A 25,775-nucleotide genomic window follows, 5' to 3' on the forward strand; every position below is an offset into this window, starting at 1 on the left:
GGCATAAAGGGAAAAAAATAATGAAGATAAAGGCCCAGAGCCTCTGGTTTCTGTTGGAGAGGGAGAGAATCCATGCAGAATGCAAATAAATTTTCACTCATCATTTTATGCTGGAGAATCAAACTTCATGCAGCATTTTCCTTTCCTCCCCAAGACAGTGGTCTCTTCACAGAGAAGGTAACTGTCAGAGTGAGGGAGGGAGCAAGTCCCAATTGGAGACGTACGCCGTCATGGTTTCTGTCCAGAATAGGTCATGCTTGGTCCAACAGTTGATCTAGGAGAGGATCAGTGGAATAGGATATTGTTTGATTAAATGTATTGACTTCTTTTTTCAAAGCTTTTGGAGGAAATGGAGGGCTGCATATTGCTGCTGAAGTGTTACATTCCTTTATCAAAATGGTCCAAAATATTTTGATTCTAGAATTGTTTCGTGGGAGTACTTGGCACATGAATAGTGGATGCTATTTTTGATGTATTTAGCTAATGTGGCAATGTTGAAATATAGACATCTGTTCCTGGATGAAATAACTTTTTGTGCAATACTGCCTGAACTGGTTTCAGGGAGCTAGTTTCTGGGTGTGTCTGAGAGTAAGTTTCGGAGGATGAATCTGTAACCTGACACCAGTGTTTATTTGCATGGTCTTCCCTTATACCTCAAAGGAATCCTATGCATAGGAAATTAAAGTCCTTGTATAACTTCTTGATACAAAGTTTAATTTACAAGTCTTTTGCTTTGGTATTTGTTTTACCTGCCTTTTTAAGTCTGACAATACATTACATTTGGAAAGGTTGAAGGAACAGGTTGAAATGAATTATAATTTACCAGTTAACACCCATCTCTACTTGGCTGTGTTCATATGCTAAGTGATAGTAAATTACATAGACAGAACAAATGCTTTTGACTTCTTTCAATCCATAAAACAGTAGTTGTTGACATCAAATTAATGAATTAGTCCAATTCATCATAAATTCACCTTTTGGTAAAAGTTGTTATACAATTGAGTTATATGTCAATTGTATTTTTCAGACTTTTTAAACAATGATTTGGGTCAAAAACTATGGTATTGCCAATACTCAGTTGAACCTCTGACCTGTATACTCTCTCCATCACAAAATAAGCCCACTTCCTCAAACATTGTTGTTTCAACTTCTGCTTCTGCTTCAGCTCACTTACTGGTGTAGCCCCAAATCATTATTTTGTTAACTGCAGTCTCGACTGCTTCAATGCTGTTGAGGCCAGAATCTCTTCCTGCACCCTCCATAAACTTGAGCTCACCCAAAGTTCTGATCTCCTCATAATACTAATCTCGAGTGCCCATCACTATAGTGCTTGTTTGTCCACATCCCATCATTGCCTGAAGTTTAAAATTCTCCTGTCTTATGCAGACAATCTGTAGTTACACCACCTCCTTCAAGCAGTGTAGCCATCTAAGTCTCCATCTAAATCTCTGGGGAAATAGGCATTCTCTGTTTCATATGCCTCATTCTTGGCTGTCATGCCTTCAGCAATCAATGCCTTAACCTCTGAATATCCTTCATAATCATTTTGTGACTTGGCCTTTAACATTCTCCTTGAAAATTATTCCTTTTACCAAGCTTTAGTTGCAACTCCTAATGTTTCTTCCTTTAGTTTGGATTTTTTTTTTCTGTATCCATGCATGCTTCAGGGCTTTTTAGTCTAGCATAGTGTTTGAAAGAGTTATTGAATTGTAAAATGTCAGATTTATCATTGTCATTTTCCTCAACCAATCTCAATATATGCTTCAGGTTTGAAGACTACCCTGTTGACAAGAAGGTCTGCAATAGATGAGGAATATTTAAAAGTTTTCTTAGCGTAATGTGACTAATGCCCATATTAGGTATGGAACTTCTTCTGTTGCATTCACATGCTTGTGGAAATCTAAGGTCATCTATAGTACATTCTAAATGAAAATTTTTAAACTACCTGTATTAACTCAAATTGTTGGAATATCTGTTCACGTTTCTTTCACTTCCCACATTCAGTGTTATTTTAGTTCTCAACAAGACTTGTGAATATAGTTGAAATGAAGTTGTAAGAGGAAAAAAGGAACAAAATGGCTAGTCACCTCATGCAGGCCAAATTTCAGCATTAAAAAGATTGTCTGTTTGATGTAAAAATAACATTCATGGAAAATCAAAGATTCAGCCAATTTCCTAGATATTGTTGCAATCCTAACTCCATCATTATTCCTCCCCAATCTGCCCCATTTGAATCTTGTTATTCTGGTTTCTGCCCACTTCTCTCTCTGTCTGTTGTTTTAAAAACCAGATGCTATCTTCGGTGAGGTAACAAAAAGTGTGGAGCTGGATGAACACAGCTGGCCAAGCGGCATCTTAGGAGCACAAAAGCTGATGTTTCAGCCCAAAATGTCAGCGTTTGTGTTCCTAAGATGCCGCTTGGCCTGCTGTGTTTATCCAGCTCTACATTTTTCGTTATTGTGGATTCTCCAGCATCCGCAGTTCCCATTATCTCTGCTATCTTCTGTGTGTGCAGTTTAATATATTTTCTTGTCCCACTATTTAATGTAGTCAATCTTGCATTTGCGCTGCCGACCCCTTCTCTGGCTTACGTTCATGGGACTGATCTTGCATGTATCCTGCAATCTGTATTTCTAGTACACGTGACGTATACTTTGTACCTGAAGTTTCGTCTTCTCTTCGTTTACTGATTTGTGTATTGTCCTTTGGTACCTTTAACCGAATGAATAGAGTAAGTTGATTATCTGTCTGCTGTTGATGCACCAGCTGAATCACCTCCCAGAAGTGCACACTTACCTCTGTTATCAGACTGCCTGTCCAGATGGAGCGAGGCATAATATATTCTGATCAAACACTGAGCAGAATAAAACTTGCTTGTTGAATTTTTGTCAGGAATGTACATTTGTCATGTCACCTGATTCCGCCTCCCTCCTTCAGATGGCAAATAGTCCTGTTTTTTAAAAAGAACTATTCAGGAGGAATGGTTGCCTTTGGCAAGATCAGCCTTTATTACCCATCCCTCATTGTCGTTGAGAAGGTGGTGTTCAGCTGCCACCTTGACCTGCTGCAGCCTTTGTGCTATAGGTAGACCCACAATACCGATAGAGAGAGATTGAGGGTTTTGATTCAGTGATCGTGAAGGAAGACCAAATGTTTTCAAGTCAAGGAATGGCTTGGACGGGAACTTGCAGATGTTGATGTTCCTACGTATCTGTTCCCCTTGTCCTTCTAGATAGAAGTGGTCGTTCATTTGGCAAGGTACTGTCTAGGGATCTTTGGTGAATTTCTGCATTGCATCTTGTACGTGGCACTCACTGCCTCTGTGCATTGGTGATGGATGGAGTGAATGTTTTTGGATGTGATTCCAATTAAGTGGTTTGTTTTGTCTTGAATGGTGTCAAGTGTTTTGAGCATTGTTGAAACTGCACTCATCCAGGCAAATAGGGAGTATTACATCTCATTCCTGATTTGAATGTCGTATATGGACAGGCTTTGCAGAGATCAAGAGTTGAGTTACTCACTACAGGACTCCTAGTTTCTGACCTGCTCTTCTAGCCACAATATTTCTGTGGCTGGTCCATTGCAGCTTCTGGCTGATGGTAACTCCCAGGATGTTGATTCTGTAATGGTAATGCCATTGACTGTCAAGTGTTGGTGCTTGGATTGTCTCTTGTTGGAGATGGTCATTGTCTGGTCACTCTTGCTAAGACAGAAACTTAGCGCAAAATCTTTGCCCCTTATATTCATTCCTGTAATTCTTCTCTTCTGTATATGACTAATGTCTTTTCTCACTTCGGTTCATTCATTTATCTGTGATGGTATTTTGACTTAGATTTTGGTCAATTTCCAACTAACTTTATTTAAAATCATAAATAGTTTAAAACAGTAATTGTTACAAACCTGATAGTTGGGAAATTTGCAGAACTTGTTAACTGAACTCAGACAAAGGGTGTTAGTCCCCGAGTTGGAACTGAACGTGTTTTGTTGATTTTATGCAAAAAAAAAGGCCTAATTAACTTTCCCGCTTCTCCTCTGTTCCTTACTGCAGAGTTTGAGAGAAGTACTTGGAGGAATAAAATATATAATTATAAATTTGTCTAAAGTTTTATTGTATTGCCCAATTTCAAGTGTGTCTCAGTGAGTATGCTGTGACAGTGCATATAGAAGATGCACTTCAAATGCTTGATTGAATAGAACATTTCAATTACTATTCGATCATGGCAACCAGAAGATTGTTCCCCCCCCCCCCCCCCAACAAAGGAAGGTAGGAATTCTTGCTGATTTGAAGCCATTTTAAATTCTCTGCCCAAATGCAGTTTGAAAACAGTCCTGAAATAGTTTCTGGTGGCATTTCAAACACTTGGAAGGAAAACTAGAGAAACTGGTTTTGTGGGCTATAGCTGGGTGTCTTAATGTTTAAAACCAGCATGTTGAAAAGCAATTTGTAATTGCTAGTGACCCCCATCTGTGCGGTTTAAAAAATTGCTGTGTGCTACTTATTTCTACTCAATTGTGTTTGCAAGAATTTGGAAGGTTGTTAAATCTGAATGTGTTTAAATAAAATGTAATGAAAATTGGAAAATGCTTGGTATGTAGCAGCTTGGGAGGTGGAGTTAATATTTCAAGTTTCAAAACAGTGTTTTAACAAAAGCAACATAGACGTGTAACAAAAACTGAAAGAGCTGCGGATGTTTTAAACCAGGAACAAAAACAGAAGTTGCTGGAAAAGCTCAGCAGGCCTGGCAGCATCTATGAAGAAAATATCAGAGTTAATGTTTTGGGTCGGGTGACCTTTCCTTCAGTTCTGAGGAAGGGTCACTGGACCTGAAATGTTAACTATGATGTATTTCTTCACAGATGCTGTCAGGCCTGCTGAGCCTGGATCTCACCAGATCATTCGAGGCTGGACTTACCCAGAATGATGTCCGTTAGGAACCTACTGTAAATCCTGACCCTCTGGCTAGTAATTGTAATTGCCTGGGAAATTGAAACTTGCAGTTGCCCAGTGTACGGACACCTTTTATAACTTGTCTCCATCCCAGGGTTTGAGTTAGAGATTTCAAAGGATTCTGACTGACTTACCTTAGTAGGTAGCTAAGAAAAGATAGAGGGATAAAAAGCCACTCTTCAGTCCTGACAGTATAACGTGCTCCCCTGCCCAATCACTCACTGACCCTGTGATCGCGCGCACTGGCCTCACACTTGATTTTGATTACGTCCCTGACTTCTGACCCTGCCTGCCCTTTCACCCACTCGCTTGACATCCAGTCCCCCACCCACCCTTTAGCAGTTTGACTAGTCTTTGTCATGATCAAAGTGGCTTTGGAAGCCTTAAACATTTTATAATAATTGAGGTATACAGAACAAATCACTTTGAAACAAATCAGTTTGAACGTAAAGATCACTGGCAGACAAAAATCTATGATGGGATTGCCATCAGTTGGATCGGACCTGATCGTAATCAAAGTATCTGGATGTGAGTTTGCTCGCTGAGCTGGAAGGTTAGTTTTCAGACGTTTCGTCACCATTCTAGGTAACATCATCAGTGAGCCTCTGACGAAGCGCTGGTGTTATGTCCCGCTTTCTATTTATCTGGTTAGGTTTCCTTGGGTTGGTGATGTCATTTCCAGTTCTTTTTCTCAGGGGATGGTAGATTGGTTCCAAATCAATGTGTTTGTTGATGGAGTTCCAGTTGGAATGCCATGCTTCTAGGAATTCTCGTGCATGTCTCTGTTTGGCTTGTCCTAGGATGGATGTGTTGTCCCAATCAAAGTGGTGTCCTTCCTCATCTGTATGTAAGGATACGAGTGATAGTGGGTCATGTCGTTTTGTGGCTAGTTGATGTTCATGTATCCTGGTGGCTAGCTTTCTGCCAGTTTGTCCAATGTAGTGTTTGTCACAGTTCTTGCAAGGTATTTTGTATCAAAGTATCTATGCTGTTATTTTTTTCGGTCTGTTGCACGCTTTATGCCATTTTAAATGTTTGTTTTAGTTTTCCAAAAAATTGATTCTCTTGTTGAATCAATTTTATCGTGGAGCTATCAGAAATTCCCTTGTGATGGGAAGGTAAAACTGCTGTTGCATTGGCTAATGTAACACCCCTGTTTATGAAGGGAGGGAGACAGAGATGGGAAATTACAGGCCAGTTAGCCTGACCTCAGTCGTTGTAAGTTTTTAAGAGTTCATTCTTAAGGATGAGATTGCAGAGTACTTGGTAAAATAGGGTGGAATCAGCACAGCCTCTTCAAGGGGAGCTCATGCCTGACAAAACTGTTAGAGTTCTTTGAGGAGGTAGCAAGCAAGTTAAATAAAGGAGAGCCAGTGGATGTGATCTATTTGGATTTCCAGAAGGTTTTTGAAAAGATGTCTCACAAGAGGCTGCTAAATAAGATGCTTATGGTGTGAGGGGCAACGTACTGGATAGAGAATTGGCTGACTGCCAGAAGGTAAAGAATAGGGATAAAGGGGTTGTTTTCAGGATAGCAACCAGTGATTAGTGGAATTCTGCAGGGATCAGTGTTGGGAATATACTAGCCATGTTATGCACTTACAATCTGGATGAAGAACTGAGGGCATTATTAGAGATAATGGGAACTGCAGATGGTGGAGAATCCAAGATAACAGTGTGAAGCTGGATGAACACAGCAGGCCCAGCAGCATCTCGGGAGCACAAAAGCTGACGTTTCGGGCCTAGACCCTTCATCAGAGAGGAGGATGGGGAGAGGGCTCTGAAATAAATAGGGAGAGATGGGGAAGTGGACTGAAGATGGAGAGAAAAGAAGATGGGTGGAGAGGAGAGTTTGGGTGGGGAGGTAGGGAGGGGATAGGTCAGTCCAGGGAGAACAGACAGGTCAAGGAGGCGGGATGAGGTTTGTAGGTAGGAAATGGAGGTGGGCTTGAAGTGGAAGCCCAGCTTGTCCCTGCCTCCTTAATCTGTTCTTCCTCTCATCTATCCCCTCCTCCCATCTCGAGCTGCACCTCCATTTCCTACCTACTAACCTCATCCCGCCTCCTTGACCTGTCTGTCCTCCCTGGACTGACCTATCCCCTCCCTACCTCCGCACCCATACTTTCCTCTCCACCTATCTTCTTTTCTCTCCATCTTTGGTCCGCCTCCCCCTCTCTCCCTATTTATTCCAGTTCCCTCTCCCCATCCCCCTCTCTGATGAAGGGTCTAGGCCTGAAACGTCAGCTTTTGTGCTCCTGAGATGCTGCTTGGCCTGCTGTGTTCATCCAGCTTCACACTTTGTTATCTGAGGGCATTATTACTAAGTTTGCAGATGACACAAAGATAGGTGGAGGGACAGGTAGTATTGAGGAAGTGGGGTGCTACTGAAGGACATGGATAGACTGGGAGAGTGGGCAAAGAAGTGGCAGATGGAATACAATCTGGGAAAGTGGAAGGTAATGCATTTTGGTAGGAAGAACAGAGCTGTAGACTATTTTCTAAGGGAAAAGACTTTGGAAATCTGAAGTATAAAGGGATTTGGGAGTCTAGTTTAGGATTCTCTTAATGTTAATATGCAGGTTGCATTGGCAGTTAGGAAGGCAAATGTAACGTTAACATTTGTTTAGAGAGGGCTAGGTTACAACAGCAGGGATATACTCCCAAGGTTGTATAAGTCTCTGGTCAGTTCACATTTGGAATATTCTGAACAGTTTGGGCCCCATATCTAAGAGAGGATGTGCTGGCCTTTGAGGGAGTCCAGAGGAGGTTTACAAGAATGATCTTGGGAATAACAGGCTTGTTGTATGAAGAGTGGCTGAGGATTCTGGGTTGGTTTGCGGAGTTTAGAAATATGAGGAGGGATATCATTAAAACTTACAGAATACTGAGAGGCCTCGGTGCAGTGAAAGATGATCTTTCCATAGTAAGAGAGACTAGGAACTGAGTGCACATCCTCAGAGAGAAAGGAATGACGCTTAGAACTGAGATGAGGATGAGTTTCTTCACTTAGAGGGTGGTGAATCTGTGGAACTCATTGCTGCAGAAGGCTGTGGTGGTGAAGTCATTGAGTGTCTTTAAGACAGAGAGCAATTCTGGATGAGCAAGGGGATCAAGGGTCATGGAGATAATGCAGGAAAATAGGTTTGAGAAACATATCAGCTGTGATCAAATGGTGGAGAAGACTCGATGGACCAAATGGCTTAATTCTTCTCCTGTATGTTATAGTCTTATGGTTTGGTTCAGGGAATTTGTGTATGTATACTTGTATGGATATTTTACAATACTAAATCTGATCCTCAGTCAAGAAACTTAGATCCATAGAAGTTCAACCAATTTATTATATTCTTCGGAGGAATGAGACATGCTGTAGATAGAGGAGAGCATCTAGGTGTAATGGACTTGAATTTCCAGAATCTTCTAAGGTGTCACATCAGAGTTTAATGTAGTAAATAAAAGCTCACAGTGGAGAGGTTCTCATGTTCATACGGATAGAGGATTGGTAAGCTGACAGAATACAGTATGCATCGATGGGTCTTTGTCTGATTGGCAGCATGTGTCAAGTAGAGTTCTACAGGGGCCTGTGCTGAGTCCCCCACCTTTTACTATTTATATCAATGACTTAGACAAGGAGAGTGAAAAACATTGTAGCTAAGGTCACAGATGACATCACGGTGGATGGATAAATATGTTGTGAAGAAGAGTAGGAGTGTGCAGATGAATATAGATTGAGTAACTGGGCAAGATTCTGGCAGAAGGAGCATAATTAGTAAAATGTGAAGTTGTTCACCTTGGAAGAAAGAATGAAAATGTAGAACATTACTTAAATGGAAAACAACTGCAGAACTGTAAGGTACAGAGGGATCAAGGTGTTCTAATACATGAATCACAAAACATTAGTTTGCAGGTACAGCATGTAATCAAGAATATATATCAAAATTTGCTTTATAATGAAAGGAATGGGATATAAAAATAAGGAGGTCATGCTTCAGTTATACAGAGCATTATGGAGACCACATCTGGGACACTGTGTGTTTTTGGTCTCCTTATTTAAGCAAGAATGAGGTTTACCAGATTGACAACTAGATAAACCATATTATTCTAGTTGTCAATGTGGATAGATTGGATGGGCTAGGCTTGTTTCCACTGGAATTTAGAAGGGCAAGGAGAAACTTGGAGTACATGAAATCCTGAGTAGTTTTACCAAGGTGGACATGTGAAAGAGTATTTCCTGTGGTGGATCTGTCCAGTGCTTGGGGCTGTGTTTTAAAATTATGGGGTCAGCTTGTTAGGGTAGCGATAAGGAGAAGTTTTTGTTTCTAAGGATTGTATAACTTCAGAGCTGTTAGCATGGAAAGTAGTGGAAGCAGAATCATTAAATATTTTAAAGATTTTTCTTCAGCAAGCATTGCCAAGACTATTGTGGGTAGATGGAAATGTGGAATTCGTAACACTGGTGAGCCGTAATTTTATTAAATGGTGCAGCGGGCCTGAACAGCAAGATGGCTAACTTTTGCTCCTATTTTATACGTTTGTATTTTCAGGTGTAGTATTCTGTAATCAGTCTAAATTGAATTTATTCCTGGTGTCTTTTCCAATATTTATCTCTCAATATACATTCCTAGAGATTATATGTTCATTATTGGTGCTTTGGGGCACTTGCAGTATGTGAATTGACTCTGGTGTTTCCAGTATTTGTGGTAACTATATTTAAAGCATTTCATTGCCTGTAAAACATTATGTATGTAATGTCCTTGAGAGAGAGATCTTTTCTCCTCCCCTGGTCTGGTCTAACTGTGACTCCATCCCATAGCAGTGTCTTAACCACCCTCTGAAATGACCTAGCAAATCAATTGGAGATGGTCAATAACTGCTGGCTTTGTCAGTGATACCAGTAAATTTTTCCTTCTAATTTTTTCCTTTTCTGTCCGTGGACCTCCAAGGTCTGTGTACGCAGCGTTTTCCGAAACCAGAAGTCAACACACTGGCACACCGATCATTCTGGTGTGTGCAGAACCTTGGAGCAGCTATGCAACCATTCACCTTTAAGGGAACCCCTGATGCTCATAGCCCATGAAAGAATAAAAAGAAGTCATTTCTCATTTTCTTAAGCTTCAGAGAATGAAAACCCTGTCTATCTGATAGAGAGAATTCTTCCATTCCAGAAATTAGTTTGGCAGAAAAAGAACCATAAGTTGCTGGAAAAGCTTAGCAGATCTGGTGGCACCTGTGAAGAGCAGCCAGAGTCAATGTTTCAGTCCGGTGACCCTCCCTCAGAACCCTTTCAGCAATTCCTGGCTTTGTTTCTGATCTACAGCTCTTTCAGTTTTAATTTAGTTTGGTAGACCCTTGTTGCATTTTATCTGTGGCCGCTGTATCTTTTTGTAGTGAGTACACCAAGCTTAGCAGTCCTGAAAGAGAAAAGGCCTGTAATTTATAAGACATTTTGTGCTGTAGATTACAACAACACATGGATATGATGTACGAGTTTCATGTTGTTTGTGTACTGTTGAAACTTTAATTATGGATGAATCCTTAAAGAAAATGATTTCAGAATTAAAAGCTACAAAGCACTGTAAAGTATTGGAAGGAGGAATTAAAATGCAGTTCGCATTCCCTTTATTCCTTCTCTCCATTCTTGTCTGTGCACCCCCAGCCCCTCAACCGGAAAACAATTGTTACATTTACACGGCACCCCCCGAAGCAATTGTACTTTCAGTTCATATTACTGAAATTCTAATCTCTGACATGATGGTGTGGAAAAAGAGCTTGGTGTCACCTAACCACTAGTTCTGAATTACTTCTCCACATCTTTCAACCCGTATCTAAGGAAGGATGTGCTGACATTGGACGAAGTCCGGAAGAGGTTAGAATGATCCTGGGTGCAAAGAGCTTGTCATATGAGGAACGGTTGAGGACTGTGTGTCTGTACTCAATGGACTTTAGATGGACAAGGAGGAATCTGATTGAAATGTACAGAATACCAAGATGCTAGGATAGTGTGGATGTGGAGAAGACGTTTCTATTAGTGGGAGAGACTAGGACCCAATAGCACAAACTCAGAGTAAAGGCACAACACCTTAGAACTGAGATGAAGAGGAATTTCATCAGCCAGATGGTGGTGACACTGTGGAACACCTTGTTGCAGAAGGCTGTAGAGGCCAAGTCATTGAGTATCTTCAATTAGGTTTTTGATTAGTAAGGGGATCAGGTATTACAGGGAAAGGACAGGAGAATGGAATTGAGACATATCAGCCATGAATGAATGGCAGAGCAGACTTCTTGGGCCAAATGGCCGAATTCTGCACCTATTTCTTAAAGTATAACCTCTAGTATTCTGTACAATGGAGTTGGCCTTCCAACGTGATTTAATAGTGTATTCTTTTGAAAGAAAGGAATCCAGAGGATTCGCAACTGTTGATTGGCTTTAAATTAGGATTGTAGAATGTTCTGAAGCCCATCAACTGCTTCAGTTGTGTACGCATGTACACATTTGTGCATCTCCAAAAAGGTCAAATTTCTGAGTTGCTTATGTTACTTTAGATTTCCATCACACTCAGCCTAGATGGTCTGCCTCAGTGCTGATGTTCCATATGGAATTCCCCTCTGCCCATCCTCCTTCATCTAATTCCAACCAACATAGTGTCTATTGCTCATTTTTCACTGATGTAATTACCTGGTTCCCTGTTAAATATATCAATGCTGCTCATGTCAACAATTTTTATTCATTATTCAAGAATAAAGTGCAAGGAACTGCTGTAGATGCCATCTTTTTGACCGCAAAAGCTGTTAATTCTAAACTGTAAAGGCTTTTGGAGTGTCCTCCTCAAATTTGTCACTATCTGCCACTCAACCATGCTATCCAATCTGTAATGCTCATTAATAGATCACCACAAATCTTACCTCCGAGAAAGGTGGGGTGACAAGGGGATGTCATTGCACCCATCAACTTTTCTGATTTTCTTGCTATAATTGTTATCTTGCCTCCAATCTCTCACCAAATTCAGGTGGAGAGCATCAGTATGCAGATGCCCTTTGTGCATCTGGGCACTCAAAAACTGAATTCCAAATCATTGTCTTCAAAGTTTGGAGAAAGCCTGTCTGAAAAGCTAAGATCACCTTTCAATCAGCTTCCACACCAATTCTTCATCAGCAATATGTTGGAAAATGTGGACCAAATTCCATAGCTTGGGTGTTTCCTTTTGACAAAGCAGGGAAAAATGAGGGAATTCATCCAGTGTGACATCTCAACTGTTGAGTGCAGACAACAGCATTTAATGACTAGACATATAAGATCATGGTTCAGTGGGCAGTAGTGACTTCCTCACTTCTTTACACTCCTGTAACAGATACCTCAAAGCACTCAAAGGCAGTTCAGTTGCAACAACTTCTCCCAGAACAACTTGCACACCATGGAGATATTAATCACTCAACACCAGCTCTGCTAGCCAAGACCTGTAAATTGGATATCTGAAACTAGACTTCCAAAGGAGCTATTCTGTTGTGAAATACTTTCTGGTCACTCAAAACATTTCTTTAAAAAGATTGAGCACACCTACTGACTGATGGGAGACTGGTTTGTGACCAAAATGGATAAGGCTCAGCCAAGAAGATACCAAATAGAACACAGAACAGTACAGTACAGGCCCTTTGGCCCACGAGGTTGAGCCGACCTATTATCCTACTGTAAGATCAAACTACCCTGCATACCTTACATTTTTACTAGCATCCATGTGCCTATTCAAGAGCCACGTAAATGTCCCTAATGTATCTGACTCCACCACCACCACCACTGGCAGTGCATTCCACACACCCACTACTTTCTGTGTCAAGAACCTACCTCTGACATTTCCCCTATACCTTCCTCCAATCATCTTAAAATTATGCCCACTTGTAGTGGTCATTTTCACCTGGGAAAAAGTCTCTGGCTATCCACTCCATCCATGTCTGTCATCATCTTGTACAGCTCTATCCTCACCTCTCATTCTTCTTTGCTGCAATGAGAAAAGCCCTAGCTCCCTCAACCTTTCTTCATAAGACTAGACCTCCATTCCAGGCAGCATCCTGGAAAATCTCCTCTGCACCCTCTCTAAAGCTTCCACATCCTTCCTGTAATGAGGTGACCAGAACTGAACACAACAGGTTGAGAGACTGGGAATGTGCAGAAGGAGGACACCCCAGACTTTGGAGGGAGTGCATAAACCTCTGACTAACCTGTCTGCCCAAACTTTCAAATATCACCTAGCCCCACATGTGATAGAGTCTGTACATTGCCCTTTTTGACCATCTCTGGGTCCATTGAACCAGAATGGAAACAGGTCATCCCTGATTCTAAGGAAGTGTGTAAGAAAATGTGCGTGGGTGCATGTTTATACAGGGGTCCCTGATTTATGGGCACTTGTACTTACAAACATGATTCCATACAGGTGTGTAATTTTAAAGATCCCAACACACTCTGTTTCCTATTTGTATTTTGTATTGTCCTGCATTATGTTCCAACTTACATACAAGTAACTTGCAAATGGTCTTAAGAACAAAATTCATTTGCAACCTGGAGACTGTCTATTTGTACATAAAGATCTGTTAAATTATCCCAGCTCTTCAATTCAATGGAGCACAATTTTGTAAAAGTTGAGGATAAAAAGGATGAGTTGCATTCCAGAGCAGACACAAGATGTGTCTACCATTGTAAAAGGAAGCATATTTAATTCCTGCCCCAATGAATAATATTGTGGTTTGAGTACAGGTGAGAATAAATAATCACTTGCTTTTTTTCTAACCTGAGCAGTCACAAATGGCAGGCCACTATAGTACTAGGATGTCCATTGAATCTATCAAAAATAAGTTGTGATCAAGGAAATACTAAATATAAAAGAACTTAAATGTTCTATAAATATCAATGTAGTATCTTTTTAACTTGGATGTTATTTCCCTGTCCATTAAAGGTGAATAATGTGTCTGGGGTTCCTGAAGAATTAGTAGAAGAAGGATACCCCTACAAACCAAACGGCTCACTGAATGGACCAAACTATGAGCCCAATGGAGAAAACAGGACGTGGTCTGATAATGTTCGACCAACTCAGTAAGTACGGATTGTTTCCTCAAGAGGGTTGGAATATAAAAGCAGCGATGTGCTTCTGAGGCTTTATAAGGCTCTAGTTAGGCCCCGTTTAGAATACTGTGTCCAATTTTGGGCCCCACACCTCAGGAAGGACATACTAGCCCTGGAGCACGTCCAGCGGAGATTCACACGGATGATCCCTGGAATGTTAGGTTTAACGTATGATGAATGGCTACGGATCCTGGGATTGTACTCGTTAGAGTTTAGAAGGTTGAGGGGAGATCTAATAGAAACTTACAAGATAACGTATGGTTTAGAAGGGGTGGACGCTAGGAAGTTGTTTCCGTTAGGTGGGGAGACTAGGACCTGTGGGCACAGCCTTAAAATTAGAGGGGGTAAATTTAAAACTGAAATGAGACCACATTTCTTCAGCCAGAGTGGGGGGCTTGTGGAATTCATTGCCGCAGAGTGCAGTGGAGGCTGGGATGTTGGATGCCTTCAAGGCAGAGATCGACAAATTCTTGATCTCAGAAGGAATCAAGGGCTACGGGGAGAGTGCAGGGAAGTGGAGTTGAAATGCCCATCAGCCATAATTTAAATGGTGGAGTGGACTTGATGGGCTGAATGGCCTTACGTCCACTCCTATGTCTTATGGTCTTATGGTTTCATTTTCCTTAGTTAGTATTACAATGCACTGTCTGTAATTTTCATCCATTCTTCTTACATCATATTTTCACTGGCTTGTTTGAAATGCTCAGAAGTATAAACAAGATGATCTAATCCACTTCTCTCTTGAGACCTTGTGTTGCTAAATTATATACTTCTGTAACATATATATCCTGGCCACACAATAATAAACTGTTCCTTAGAACTTTGTAAATACCATCGCTGAGTCATTTTTCTTTCTTTCACCATCTCTTGCGTGCAACTGATATTGTAGTGCAGTTTACTAGTATGGCCTTGATGACTTGATATGGGTATAGAATTATTAACCCTTTGTGAGTCATTTGTTTTCCTGAAGGCAGCATATCATACAAAATAATAACAGCAAGTGTTGGAAAACTTCAGCAGGTCTAGCGGCAGCTGTGACAAAATAAACGTAGTTAACGTTTAGAGTCTGACGAATCTAATTCGGAACAAGTTTTATGCAGAGATCATTTTGTCATCTAACTCCATTGATTCCAAATAACATAGCACGTTGGGTGCTGCAAACCAGTCTGTTCAAGGACAAAAATATCGGCTGGCGTAAAGTTTCATTGGTCTATTTTACATCTTTTTCTGCAGTGTCCCTGAAGTTTCAGTTCCGCTCATGCGTGAGAAGCCAGGTCAACATTCATCTAGCAGAGAGTCTGATGAAAGTAAACCATCACAAAGGAGGCCACCTAGGAAGAGGAGGCCAGGAAGATCAAAAAGACCAGAGAATGAGGACTGTGATACAGACTACACTACTGGCGCAGAATCCTGTGATGAATTAGATGAGGACGATTTGGAAAGGTTTTTTTTTAAAAAAAACAAAAATTTTTGAGGCCATTTTCCAAGTTTATCTTCATTCCCGATATCCATGAAACAGTTGTATTAATAAATATTAAACTTCATTTGCAGTCAATACCCACCTATCTCTTCAGACCAACAGAGACAGGATTACAAAAGGGAGTTTGACATTGATCATCAGCAGTACAAACGTCTACAGGCTGAAATTGATGAAATTAACAAAACGTTTTCCCAGTTGGACAAAGAGATTGACGAGATTGAGGATGATGAGCAGTACCAGGTATGTCTTCAATCTGAGCTGACGCATTGAAAAAAGTCCAGGGGTACTTAAAAGAAATTCTCCTTTTTTTAAATTAGTGTAGTACTGCTAAATTTAAGGAAGTTCATGTGTCTGTTCCCTCAGAAGGCACTCCATCTAATGACTGACAGACTAGTGTGTAACCTGTTCAGTACTAATGCACTTTTTTAGCTGTTGCTTGGATGATTTGTGCTATGACTTTCAGCCTCAGTCTTTATAATCTTAAGTATGCCTGCTGTTGTAATGTACAAGAAAGGAGTAGTATATTTTCTAGTCAATTCCAGTTGTGCTTGAGAGCAAACTTTTGCGACATACCATTCGCAGCTAGAGGTATGAGTAACTTTTTAAACTGAGTCTTGAGAAAAGGCTTGTAGGGCTCACTTTATAGAAGCATCAAATTAAGGCACACCTCACAATACACAAAAGCCTTGTAATTTAAAAAAAAGTGCTGTTCGCATGGTTTGATTTAGGTTTTTCCACACTTTAAATGGTGGTGGTATTTTACCTTGCACTATAGAGGAGATCACTTGCCTTTCCTCAGTTGTATTTAATTGCTTAGCTCTTTGTAAGAGGGAAACGGAATAGTGTCTGTATGTGTGTATAAACATATATAGGTGAAGTAGTAGTGATGGAAATACTTAATTCCAGAGAGAGAGAGAGAGAGAGATCTATTGATCTGCTACATTTGCAATGCATCTCAAAGTATTAACAGAAGGACTTCCTGTGGAAATAGAAGTTGTCCAGAAGATGCAAATTTATTGGGGTACATGAACATGAGGTGCTTAAGTTGCTATTCTTCATCCATGTGGTTCAATTAAGAACATGGGAGTAGGCGGCTAAGTCACAACCAAGTTCAATCCCATCCTCCCCTGACTTCAATGCATTCTTTCCAGTACGAGGAACCTGATTTTTACTTTCTCCCCCACTGAACTCCTTTACAAATTTGAGCTGATTCAATCGATTGTAGCACCCCTGTTGTTGGCCCATCTGAAACTGAGTACCACACTGAAATAGAGGATCAAACTTGTTATGGTACTGTCTTTGTTACATAAACCAGTGGGGGATCCAGAGAATTCTTATAAATGAAACCATATTCATGAAACTTGGACTTGAACAGGAGTTTAACATGTGGAAGTCACTCCATGACGCAACACAATAATGTAAGTATACATTGTCCCTTTCCTGTTCACTATCTACAAGGCCCAAGTAGGTGTTGTGATGGAATATTCCCCACTTGCCTGGATGAGTGCAGCTCCAACAACATTTCAAGAAGCTTGACACCATTAAGAATAAAACAGCCTGCTCGATTGGCACCACATCCACAAACATACACTCCCTCCACCACCAATGTTCAGGAGCAGCAGTATGTACCATCTACAAAATGCACTGCAGAAATTCACCAAGGCTTCTTCTATACCTTCCAAACCTATGACCCCTTCTATCTAGAAGAACAAGGAAATAGGGATAGGCAATAAATGCAGCCTTGTCAGAGACACCAAAAAAAACTTAAGAGTTAATGCCAAAGAGAAATATCAGAAAGAATAAACAGATAAGTCTAGAATTTACAACAGCGAAAGGATAAAACTGAAGGGTCTGCATCTGAATGCATGTAACATTCAAAACAAAACAATGACTAAAAGCATGAATAGAATTGACCACAAGGTCATTCCAGAGTCATGGCTGCAGGATGAAATGGAGTAGGAACTGAATCTTGATGGGTAGAGGATATTTAGGAATCACACTCTCTTCTGATGCCATTGTATACTTTTCAGAAGGGTTTGGGGAAATAACAGTCAAAACCAGGAAATGGTGGAATGTTGGCTGTTAGGACATTTCTCTCTATTGAGCTAATAAACTAAGTGGAGGGAACCCAAGAAATAGAAATAAGAAATGATTAAGGTAAGGGGCCACTTGGGGAGTGGTGTACGGACCCACAAACAAAAATATACTGTATAGAATGGTGCATAATGGAAGTAATTATTATTGCTATATCTTTCTAAAAAGCTCTAATTACATATAGACTGAAAAAGTCAGATGTGCATAGGTGGCCTGTATGGAGTTCATCAAATGTTTTCAGGATATTTTCTTAGAACAGCACCTTCTGAAGCTGCCGGAGGTCAGTCTCTACTAGATCTGGAGCTGTGCAGTGAGATAGTTAGTTAATTATTACTGTTTGCTCATGTTGTTTTTCCACCTTTTATCTTCAGATTGTTGCTGCTGAATACAATAGACTAAAAGAAGTGAAGAACGTGAGTAGTCTAACATTTAAATCCATTACTGCTTTAAATAAAAGTTCTATTATATTGGATTTACTATTACACTCTACATAGAATATTCACGCTTCTAGTATTTTACTAGAACAATATTTTATGTAATCAGTTAATTTTCCTTGCTACACCTCTCTAACAAATAACTACTTCGTAAAGGAACGCTTTGAGACCTGGTGCTGGGTCCGCTGCTTTTTGTCATTTATATAAATAATTAGGAATAGAATACAGGAGGTATGGACAGTAAGTTTGCAGGCGCCACCAGAATTGGTGGCGTAGTGGACAGAGAAAAAGGTTCCTCTAAAGTTTTGGAGTAGATTTGTAGTTCGGGTTGTGTGTGTTGAGGTTGGTTGGCTCGCCGAGCTGATTTCTTGCTGTGCAGACGTTTTGTTACCGTGCTGGGTACTATCCTCAGTGCAGCCTCCGATGAAGCGTTAGTGTGTTTTCACGCTTGGTTTTTAAACTTTTAAGAGTTTAAAAACCAGGTGTGAAAACATACTGAGCTTCATTGGAGGCTGCACTGAGGATGGTACCCAGCGTGGTAACAAAACGTCTGCACAGCAAGAAATCAGCTCGGCGAGCCAACCAACCTCAAGAGAAAAAGGTTATTTCAGAGTACATTGGGACTTTGATCAGATGGGCAAATGGGCTGAGCGGTGGCAGATGGAGTTTAATTGAGATAAATGTGAGGTGCTGCATTTTGGAAAGGAAAATCAGGGCAGGACTTATACACTTAATGGTTAGGTCCTGGGGAGAGTTGCTGAACAAACAGACCTTGGAGTTCAGGTTCAAAATTTGTTGAAAGAGGAGTTGTTGGTGGGCAGGGTAGCGAAGAGTGCATTTGGTATGCTTTGCCTTATTGGTTGGTGCATTGAGTATAGGAGTTGGAGGATCATGTAGCGAGTCCACAGGACATTGGTCAGGCCACTTCTGGAATACTGTGTGCAGTTCTGGTCTCCCTGCTATAGGAAGTATGTTGTGAAACTTGAAAGGGTTCAGAAAAGATTTCCAAGGACGTTGTAAGGATTGGAGGGTTTAAGCTATAGGAAGAGGCTCAATAGGCTGGGGCTTATTTTCCCTGGAGCGTGGAAGGCTGAGCAGTGATGTTACAGAGGTTTGTAAAAGTCATGAGGGACAAGGATGGGGTGAATAGCCAAGGTCTTTTCCCCAGAGTCGGGGAGTCCACAACTAGGGGACATAGGTTGAAGGTGAGAGGGGAAAGATTTAAAAGGGACCTAAGGGGCAACATTTTCATGCAGAGGGTGGTACATGTATGGAATGAGCTACCAGAGGAGGCAGGTAAAATTGCAACACTTAAAAGGCATCTGGATGGGTACAAGAATAGGAAGGGTTGAAAGAGATATGGGCCAAAGGCTGGCAAAGGGGACTAGATTAATTTAGGATATCTGGTTGGCATGGATGGGTTGGACCAAAGGGTCTGTTTCCATGCTGTACATCTCTATGACTTTAAGACTCTAAGAGCTTATCACCACATTCGCTCCCACCTTGTAGACTTTTTGTTTTGAAATCAGCCAGGACAATCAAAAAAAATTGATGGCAAGGCAGCTATGGAACTTCAAGTTCCTTAACTACCTAATAATAACTATTCTGGCACTTCCCTTATGCTAATTTGCCTGTTCCTCCTGAGCTTGTTATGTCATTGAAATTACTTTCTAGTTCAAGATAGCGAAGATTACTGCCTAAAGTGAAAATGGCTGGGGGATGCAATGAACAGAGATTAGGAAGATGTTATTTGTATGTGTGCCTCTCCTGTTGATGCATGTTTTCTTTCAAATAAGTGCCAAATCGAGTCAAACTGGGGAGAGCTACATTTTCCTGCTGCTGTGCTTCTTTAGTTCAAAGCTTCCAAAAGCAGCATTCTTGTCGCTCTCTTTTCATGTCTTTTCACATTAGGTTAGAAAAGTAAACAGATGACAAATACTGGATAGAGAGATAGTAGGAACTGCTGATGCTGGAGAATCTGAGATAATAAGGTATAGAGCTGGATGAACGCAGCAGGCCAAGCAGCATCAGAGGAGCAGGAAAGCTGACGTTTCGGGCCTAGACCCTTCTTCAGAAATGGGGGAGGGGAAGAGGGTTTGGAATTAAAACGAAGAGAGGGGGAGGCGGATAGAAGATGGATAAAAGGAGCACATAGGTGGTGAGGAGACAGACAGGTCAAAGAGACAGGGATGGAGTAACGGTGAGTTTACTGGCTCCATCCCCGTCTCTTTGACGTGTCTGTCTCCTCTCCACCTATCTGCTCCTTGTATCCATCTTCCATCCGCCTCCCCCTCTCACTCTGTTTTAGAATCCCCATCTCCTCCTCCACTTCCGAATGTCAACAAGAACTACCCAAAGCTTGGGTCAGATATAATAAGATGCCCTGTTGTCTTCAACAAGTTATCTTAACTAGAAATACTCTGTTATTCCAAGTAAGATTGTCAGTTTAGTGGTGGTATAGGCAGTTTAGCCTTGCATATTTGCATACAAACCCAATTGACTGCAACCAATGAAGCAAAAACATCAGAATGAGCTGAATCTGGGCTAAGCATTTTTCTAACTAACACTGAACCAAGCTTTCAAGCATTCAGTTCATCCTTGATTTATTATTTGATTATCTGACAGGTAACTAGAATACTTTAAGATTTTTGGAAGATCTTGATCATCTTCAGTTAATTTTATTCTAAGATGTTTCAGATATTTTTTCATTTTTCTTCAGTCTGCTGATTTTAGGGCAAAGAAGAAGCAATGCAAGCAACTTAAGTTGAAATTATCTCACATCAAGCAAATGGTCAGCAACTATGACAGCCAGAGATCCTGAATGCCAAATTCTGAAGCTACTGTCAACTGTTCTGTGCAAAATTAAAGCTGACCGTTCATTTGTTTACGGTGTGGTCATTTATTGTAACACATGAAATCTAATGCCAGTTTTATAGGCCAAAAGTAAACATAATCACATAATTTCAATTATTTTCCTGCCTTTCAAACACTTTTGTTTTATTGAGGCATAATGAGAGTTTTAAAACAGTTAGAACTTGAGAAACCTCTGCTATAATTTGTTTTGTTGTAAAACATTTTAATGTGAGTTGTAAATAGGGACAGAAGTTCCCCTTTTGCAAAAGCTATTTGAAATGATTCTTTATACTTAGTTTTACTAAAACTCTGTACATTAGCTAAAAGAGAACAAGTTATATTTAGATCAATGTTCATTTGTTATATACTGTACAATGATTATTTCTTTTTGAGGGCTTTGTCTTAATAACTAGGACTTGTTCTGTAACCAGGTATCTGATGCTATTTTAAACACAAATAGCACTAGTATTGTAATTAAAAATGTGGAATTTGGGAAAGTGACATTATGCATCATAGATTAGCAATCAGTCAAACAATCTATTCATGTAAGTCGTTGAAAATTGAAGCACAATTATGGTCCAGTCTAATGTTGATGACCGTGTGTAAAAATGCATTAATTATATTTTAATACAGGATAACGAATCTGGGTGTTTTTTTGCAATTATTAACAGGCAGATATTAATATCACGGCTCCAGTGTTTTTGTCTTGGAAAATAACCTACCTATTGTACCATATCCAGGGTAAATAACTGCAAGCAAATACAGCTGAAACTTGATTGCAAATTTTTTTTTATTGCTCAACAGATAAAATATTTTGTTTCTATAACAAATTCATTTTTTAATGTTTCATTACAAGGAGTTTTACTGTATTTCAAGGTAATTATGGTAAATTGCAAATTGTCTTAAAATGAGACCTCTGAATTTTAAAAAAAAATTGCAAATACTCTATTTACGTAAGATATTTTTAACTGTTGCTAAAATGTTGGTAGCAATGTGCATTTTTCAACAATTGTATTTCTGTACAGCCATTAAATAAATACTACAATGGTTTAATCATAACTTAAAAGTTAGAATGATTTTCAATGCAATCGCTAATGAAGCGTTTTCGTTAGTGCATGACAGTTTGCATTATATACCTAGAACGTTCAATTTTCGAACATCCAAGCTATTTTATAGTATGGAGCTAAATGCCAAGTAGTGGAAAGTTACAGGATCATGACAAATCTGCAGTGAGAAAGAATAATTTTGTGCAGTCTTGTAAAGGAGGAGAGGGCAACATAAAACCTCCCGGGGTTTTAGGGAGAGAATTGAAATAAAGATGAGTTATGTAACAAGTCAAAGTGAAAGGACCAGAGCATCTTCAACAAAAGAGACACTAATAGTTGGAGGAATTTGCAAAAGTGGATAAGAAATGTACAGTGGTGTGCAGGGGTGGCAACTGGAGAGAACACTTGAGGTCAGCACTTTATAATAAATGCAACATTTGACTTTGTGGATGAATTGGGGATTTATGCAGGGTGGAACCTGGAAGCAGTTGAAGCCATGCTGCAAACGGTGAATGTTTTCAGCTGTGGTAGGCATAATGAAACTTGTGAAGCATTTGCTAATTTTTCTGTTTCCCAATGCTGGCGGTCACCAAACGCTTGGGATATATTATATTCTCACATCCACTGAAAGGTAATGTCATCTGGCAGCTGTTGGCAAAGCCTTGAGTTTCCACATAAATTATGAATATGTTTTGAGAGAGAAAAGAAGCTGCGCTTTGCAGCTGTGCAACTCGCCCTAATATTTAAATCCAATTTTGATTTCGTTGAAATGACCTGGAGAGCAATGCAGGGTTTTCTCATCAATCCCTACATGGCTAATACAAGTTCCTGAATAAAGGATCTTATGTAGTACATGATAGCTTTCAGACATTGGCTAGAGTGTTCATAAGAGACCTGAATGTTACGTTACACTACACAACTTTAAAGATACATTTTATTCCATATTTTAGACTGATTTTTCGTTCTACTTTAATTTTGCAATACCACACATCAACACTGTTAACTTAATCACTGTCACAGAAGCAGAAAGACTCCCCTCAAATGTCTTGCCCTCCTCGCCAACTTAAAAGTCAAATGTCAGGCTTCTGTTCTTAAGAATAATTCATGTTATTTGTATATAGGGAATCTGGAGAATTATCACTGTCACACAAAGGTTATATTGTTAACAAGTAATTTGAAGTTCAATGAAGTCTGATACAGATGCAGCATGGGACACAGTTCTGATGATCGGCCAGAATATATTAATGCAGGAAATCACTATGTACTTGGCTGAACCTTTTCTATGCAAAGATATATTAAGGTTTTTGATTCATGATTTGTACACATCCCTCAGGAGCTGCATGATGCTGATGTTCACCATTAATTTCATGGTAACAAGGCTCAAGCTAATCAAATAACAAAAGATCTAAATCCAGATTTAAATAGATTGTGAGAGATAGTGGGAACTGCTGATGCTGGAGAATCTGGGATAACAAGGTGTTGAGCTGGATGAACACAGCAGGCCGAGCAGGAAAGCTGACGTTTCGGGTCTGGGCCCTTCTTCAGCTCTGCACCTTGTTATCTCTTTAAATAGATTGTGGTTGGGCAGTTGGTCAAGTATTATGTGGGAAAATTTGCATTTTGGACTAAGACTAGAGAAACAGTATTATATAAATGGACAAAGTTTGCAGAACTCTGATAAAGAGAGATCTGGGTATTCCAGCGCATGAATCTCCCAAGGTTTGTATGCGAGTACAACTAATGATTTTAAAGGCAAACAGAATGTCTGCGTTTATTGTCCAAGGAATGAGTGTTAAAAATATGGAATATGCTGCTACAGATGTACAGGACCTTGGTGAGATACTATCTGGAATACTGCAAGATGTTTCCTTTCTTAAGAAAGAATATTAATGCATCAGGATCAGTTCAGAGAAAACTTATGCAGATGATTCATGGAAGGAAGAACTTCTCTGCCAAAAAAAGTTTGGTCCAACACCCATTACTGAGACTGAGCAATCCTCCATTCCACTGGCACCACCCCAGTGACAAGGAGTGACGGAAAGATTATGGCCACTGCATTCATGATTTTCTTCCTTCACAATATCCTCCGATGCATCCCCTCTGTACCTCCTGACTTACACACTTTAAGCACAACCAACCCTTACAAACTAATAAATTTATAACTTCTAAAGGCCATCCGTATCTCAACCAAGATAATAAAATGTGAGGCTGGATGAACACAGCAGGCCCAGCAGCATCTCAGGAGCACGAGATGCTGCTGGGCCTGCTGTGTTCATCCAGCCTCACATTTTATTATCTTGGATTCTCCAGCATCTGCAGTTCCCATTATCACGTATGTCAACCAGCTCTGTTTTTCGTAACTTTGGCAGTATTATCTTCCTTAGTAACGAGATATGTGATCTACATGTTTAAATATGTCAGCAGTGTCCTCTGCTCTAATGCCTATATCCCTTTTTAGGTCTCAATCTGTCCACCGTTTTTACTACTCTTACTAAGTATGCCTATTAAGGAAAGTGAGATTTCCTTTTATATTAGCTACCAGTCTTACATTGCGTCTTTGCTTTTGTTTCTTTTTCACATCCCCTGAACATTCTCTATTCAGCTTCATTCTCAACTTGTATTGTTAACTTAGTTTATGTTATTAACACGTTTTCTCTCGTTCATATTGCTTGCTCACTCACTTTCTCTGTGTGTGTGTGTGTGTGTGTCTCCATCTCTTTTCGAGGTCCAGGAAGATTTGGCTTTGATTGCATTACTTTTCCCCTTCAATGTACACCTTGACTGTACCTGAATGATTTCTTCTTTAAAGGCAGCCCTTTACTCTGCTCTCATTTTGCCCGATGTTCTTTGATTCCAATTTACTGAGGCCGTTCTCAGCCTGTCAAAATTGTCACCTCCAATTAATCTTCTGGTTTTCTGAAGAAGGGTCTAGACCTGAAATGTCAGCTTTCCTGCTCCTCTGATGCTGCTTGGCCTGCTGTGTTCATTCAGCTCTACACAGTGTTATCTCAGATTCTCCAGCATCGGCAGTTACTACTGCCTCTGCTTGCCTATTGAGTCTTGATCCACTTATCTCTGAAACTCCTCGTTCTAAAGTTTCCCTCAACAGGAGAAACATCTTTTCTATGTCCACCTGGTCAAGTTTTGGGATCTTATATGATTCCATTAAGATGATATCTTTGTTCTTAGCTGACAAATTTGGAAATTGCTAAGATGATCAGAAAACATCTTATAAGCAAGTGGTTTGTACTATACATCTAAATCATACTCTTAGATCTTCATTAGCAGACATTGTAGTCCTGTCAGCCTTTGTAAGTGGCTTTTGATATCTCCAACTGAATAGATAGGTGTAGAACCATTGTATTCTCAAAACTACAGCAAGAAGTTCACATTCAATGTTAGCATATTTTACCTGAGCTGTTGTAAGGATTTTAGAGCAAAATGCAAAATTATTTGTCGTTGTCATCCTGTGATAAACATGCTCTGAAGCCTTTGTGGGATGGATCTAGTTACAATGTGGTGAGCTTGGAGGGTTTATAATACTGAAGTGCACAGCTGGATGATAAATCATTTTTGAGAGATTGAGAAATATGCTGGTGATCTTCCCGCTAAACGTATGGTGTGTCTTTGTGGATAAGATCTTTTAAGGGACAGACTTTGGCCGTAAAGTTCGGAATATTTGGGGATAAAAAATTGAAGAAACTGAGACTTTTTGTAAGTTATCTTCATTATGGTGTATGCATGTTCTATACATCTATTTTGGTCAGGTCCTGTCTAATATTGTTTGATGAGTAGATTTTTCTGAAGAAAT

General features: G+C 40.0%; 1 protein-coding gene across 3 annotated transcripts in view; it reads left to right on the forward strand.

The window, feature by feature from the left end:
- Window positions 1-21,940, forward strand: part of oclnb (occludin b) — a 33,328-nt gene extending 11,388 nt beyond the window's left edge. For all 3 annotated transcript variants that reach the window (XM_059644789.1, XM_048527863.2, XM_048527864.2), the window contains 5 exons: window positions 13,891-14,027; window positions 15,291-15,500; window positions 15,609-15,777; window positions 18,003-18,044; window positions 20,785-21,940. In XM_059644789.1, coding sequence (XP_059500772.1) covers window positions 13,891-14,027; window positions 15,291-15,500; window positions 15,609-15,777; window positions 18,003-18,044; window positions 20,785-20,886 — 660 coding nt within the window. In that variant the 3' untranslated portion in view covers window positions 20,887-21,940. The remainder of the gene's footprint in view (window positions 1-13,890; window positions 14,028-15,290; window positions 15,501-15,608; window positions 15,778-18,002; window positions 18,045-20,784) is intronic.
- The last annotated feature ends 3,835 nt before the right edge of the window (window positions 21,941-25,775 follow it).

Source organism: Stegostoma tigrinum, chromosome 3, assembly GCF_030684315.1.
Source record: "Stegostoma tigrinum isolate sSteTig4 chromosome 3, sSteTig4.hap1, whole genome shotgun sequence".
In the NCBI taxonomy this organism is placed as follows: domain Eukaryota; kingdom Metazoa; phylum Chordata; class Chondrichthyes; order Orectolobiformes; family Stegostomatidae; genus Stegostoma; species Stegostoma tigrinum.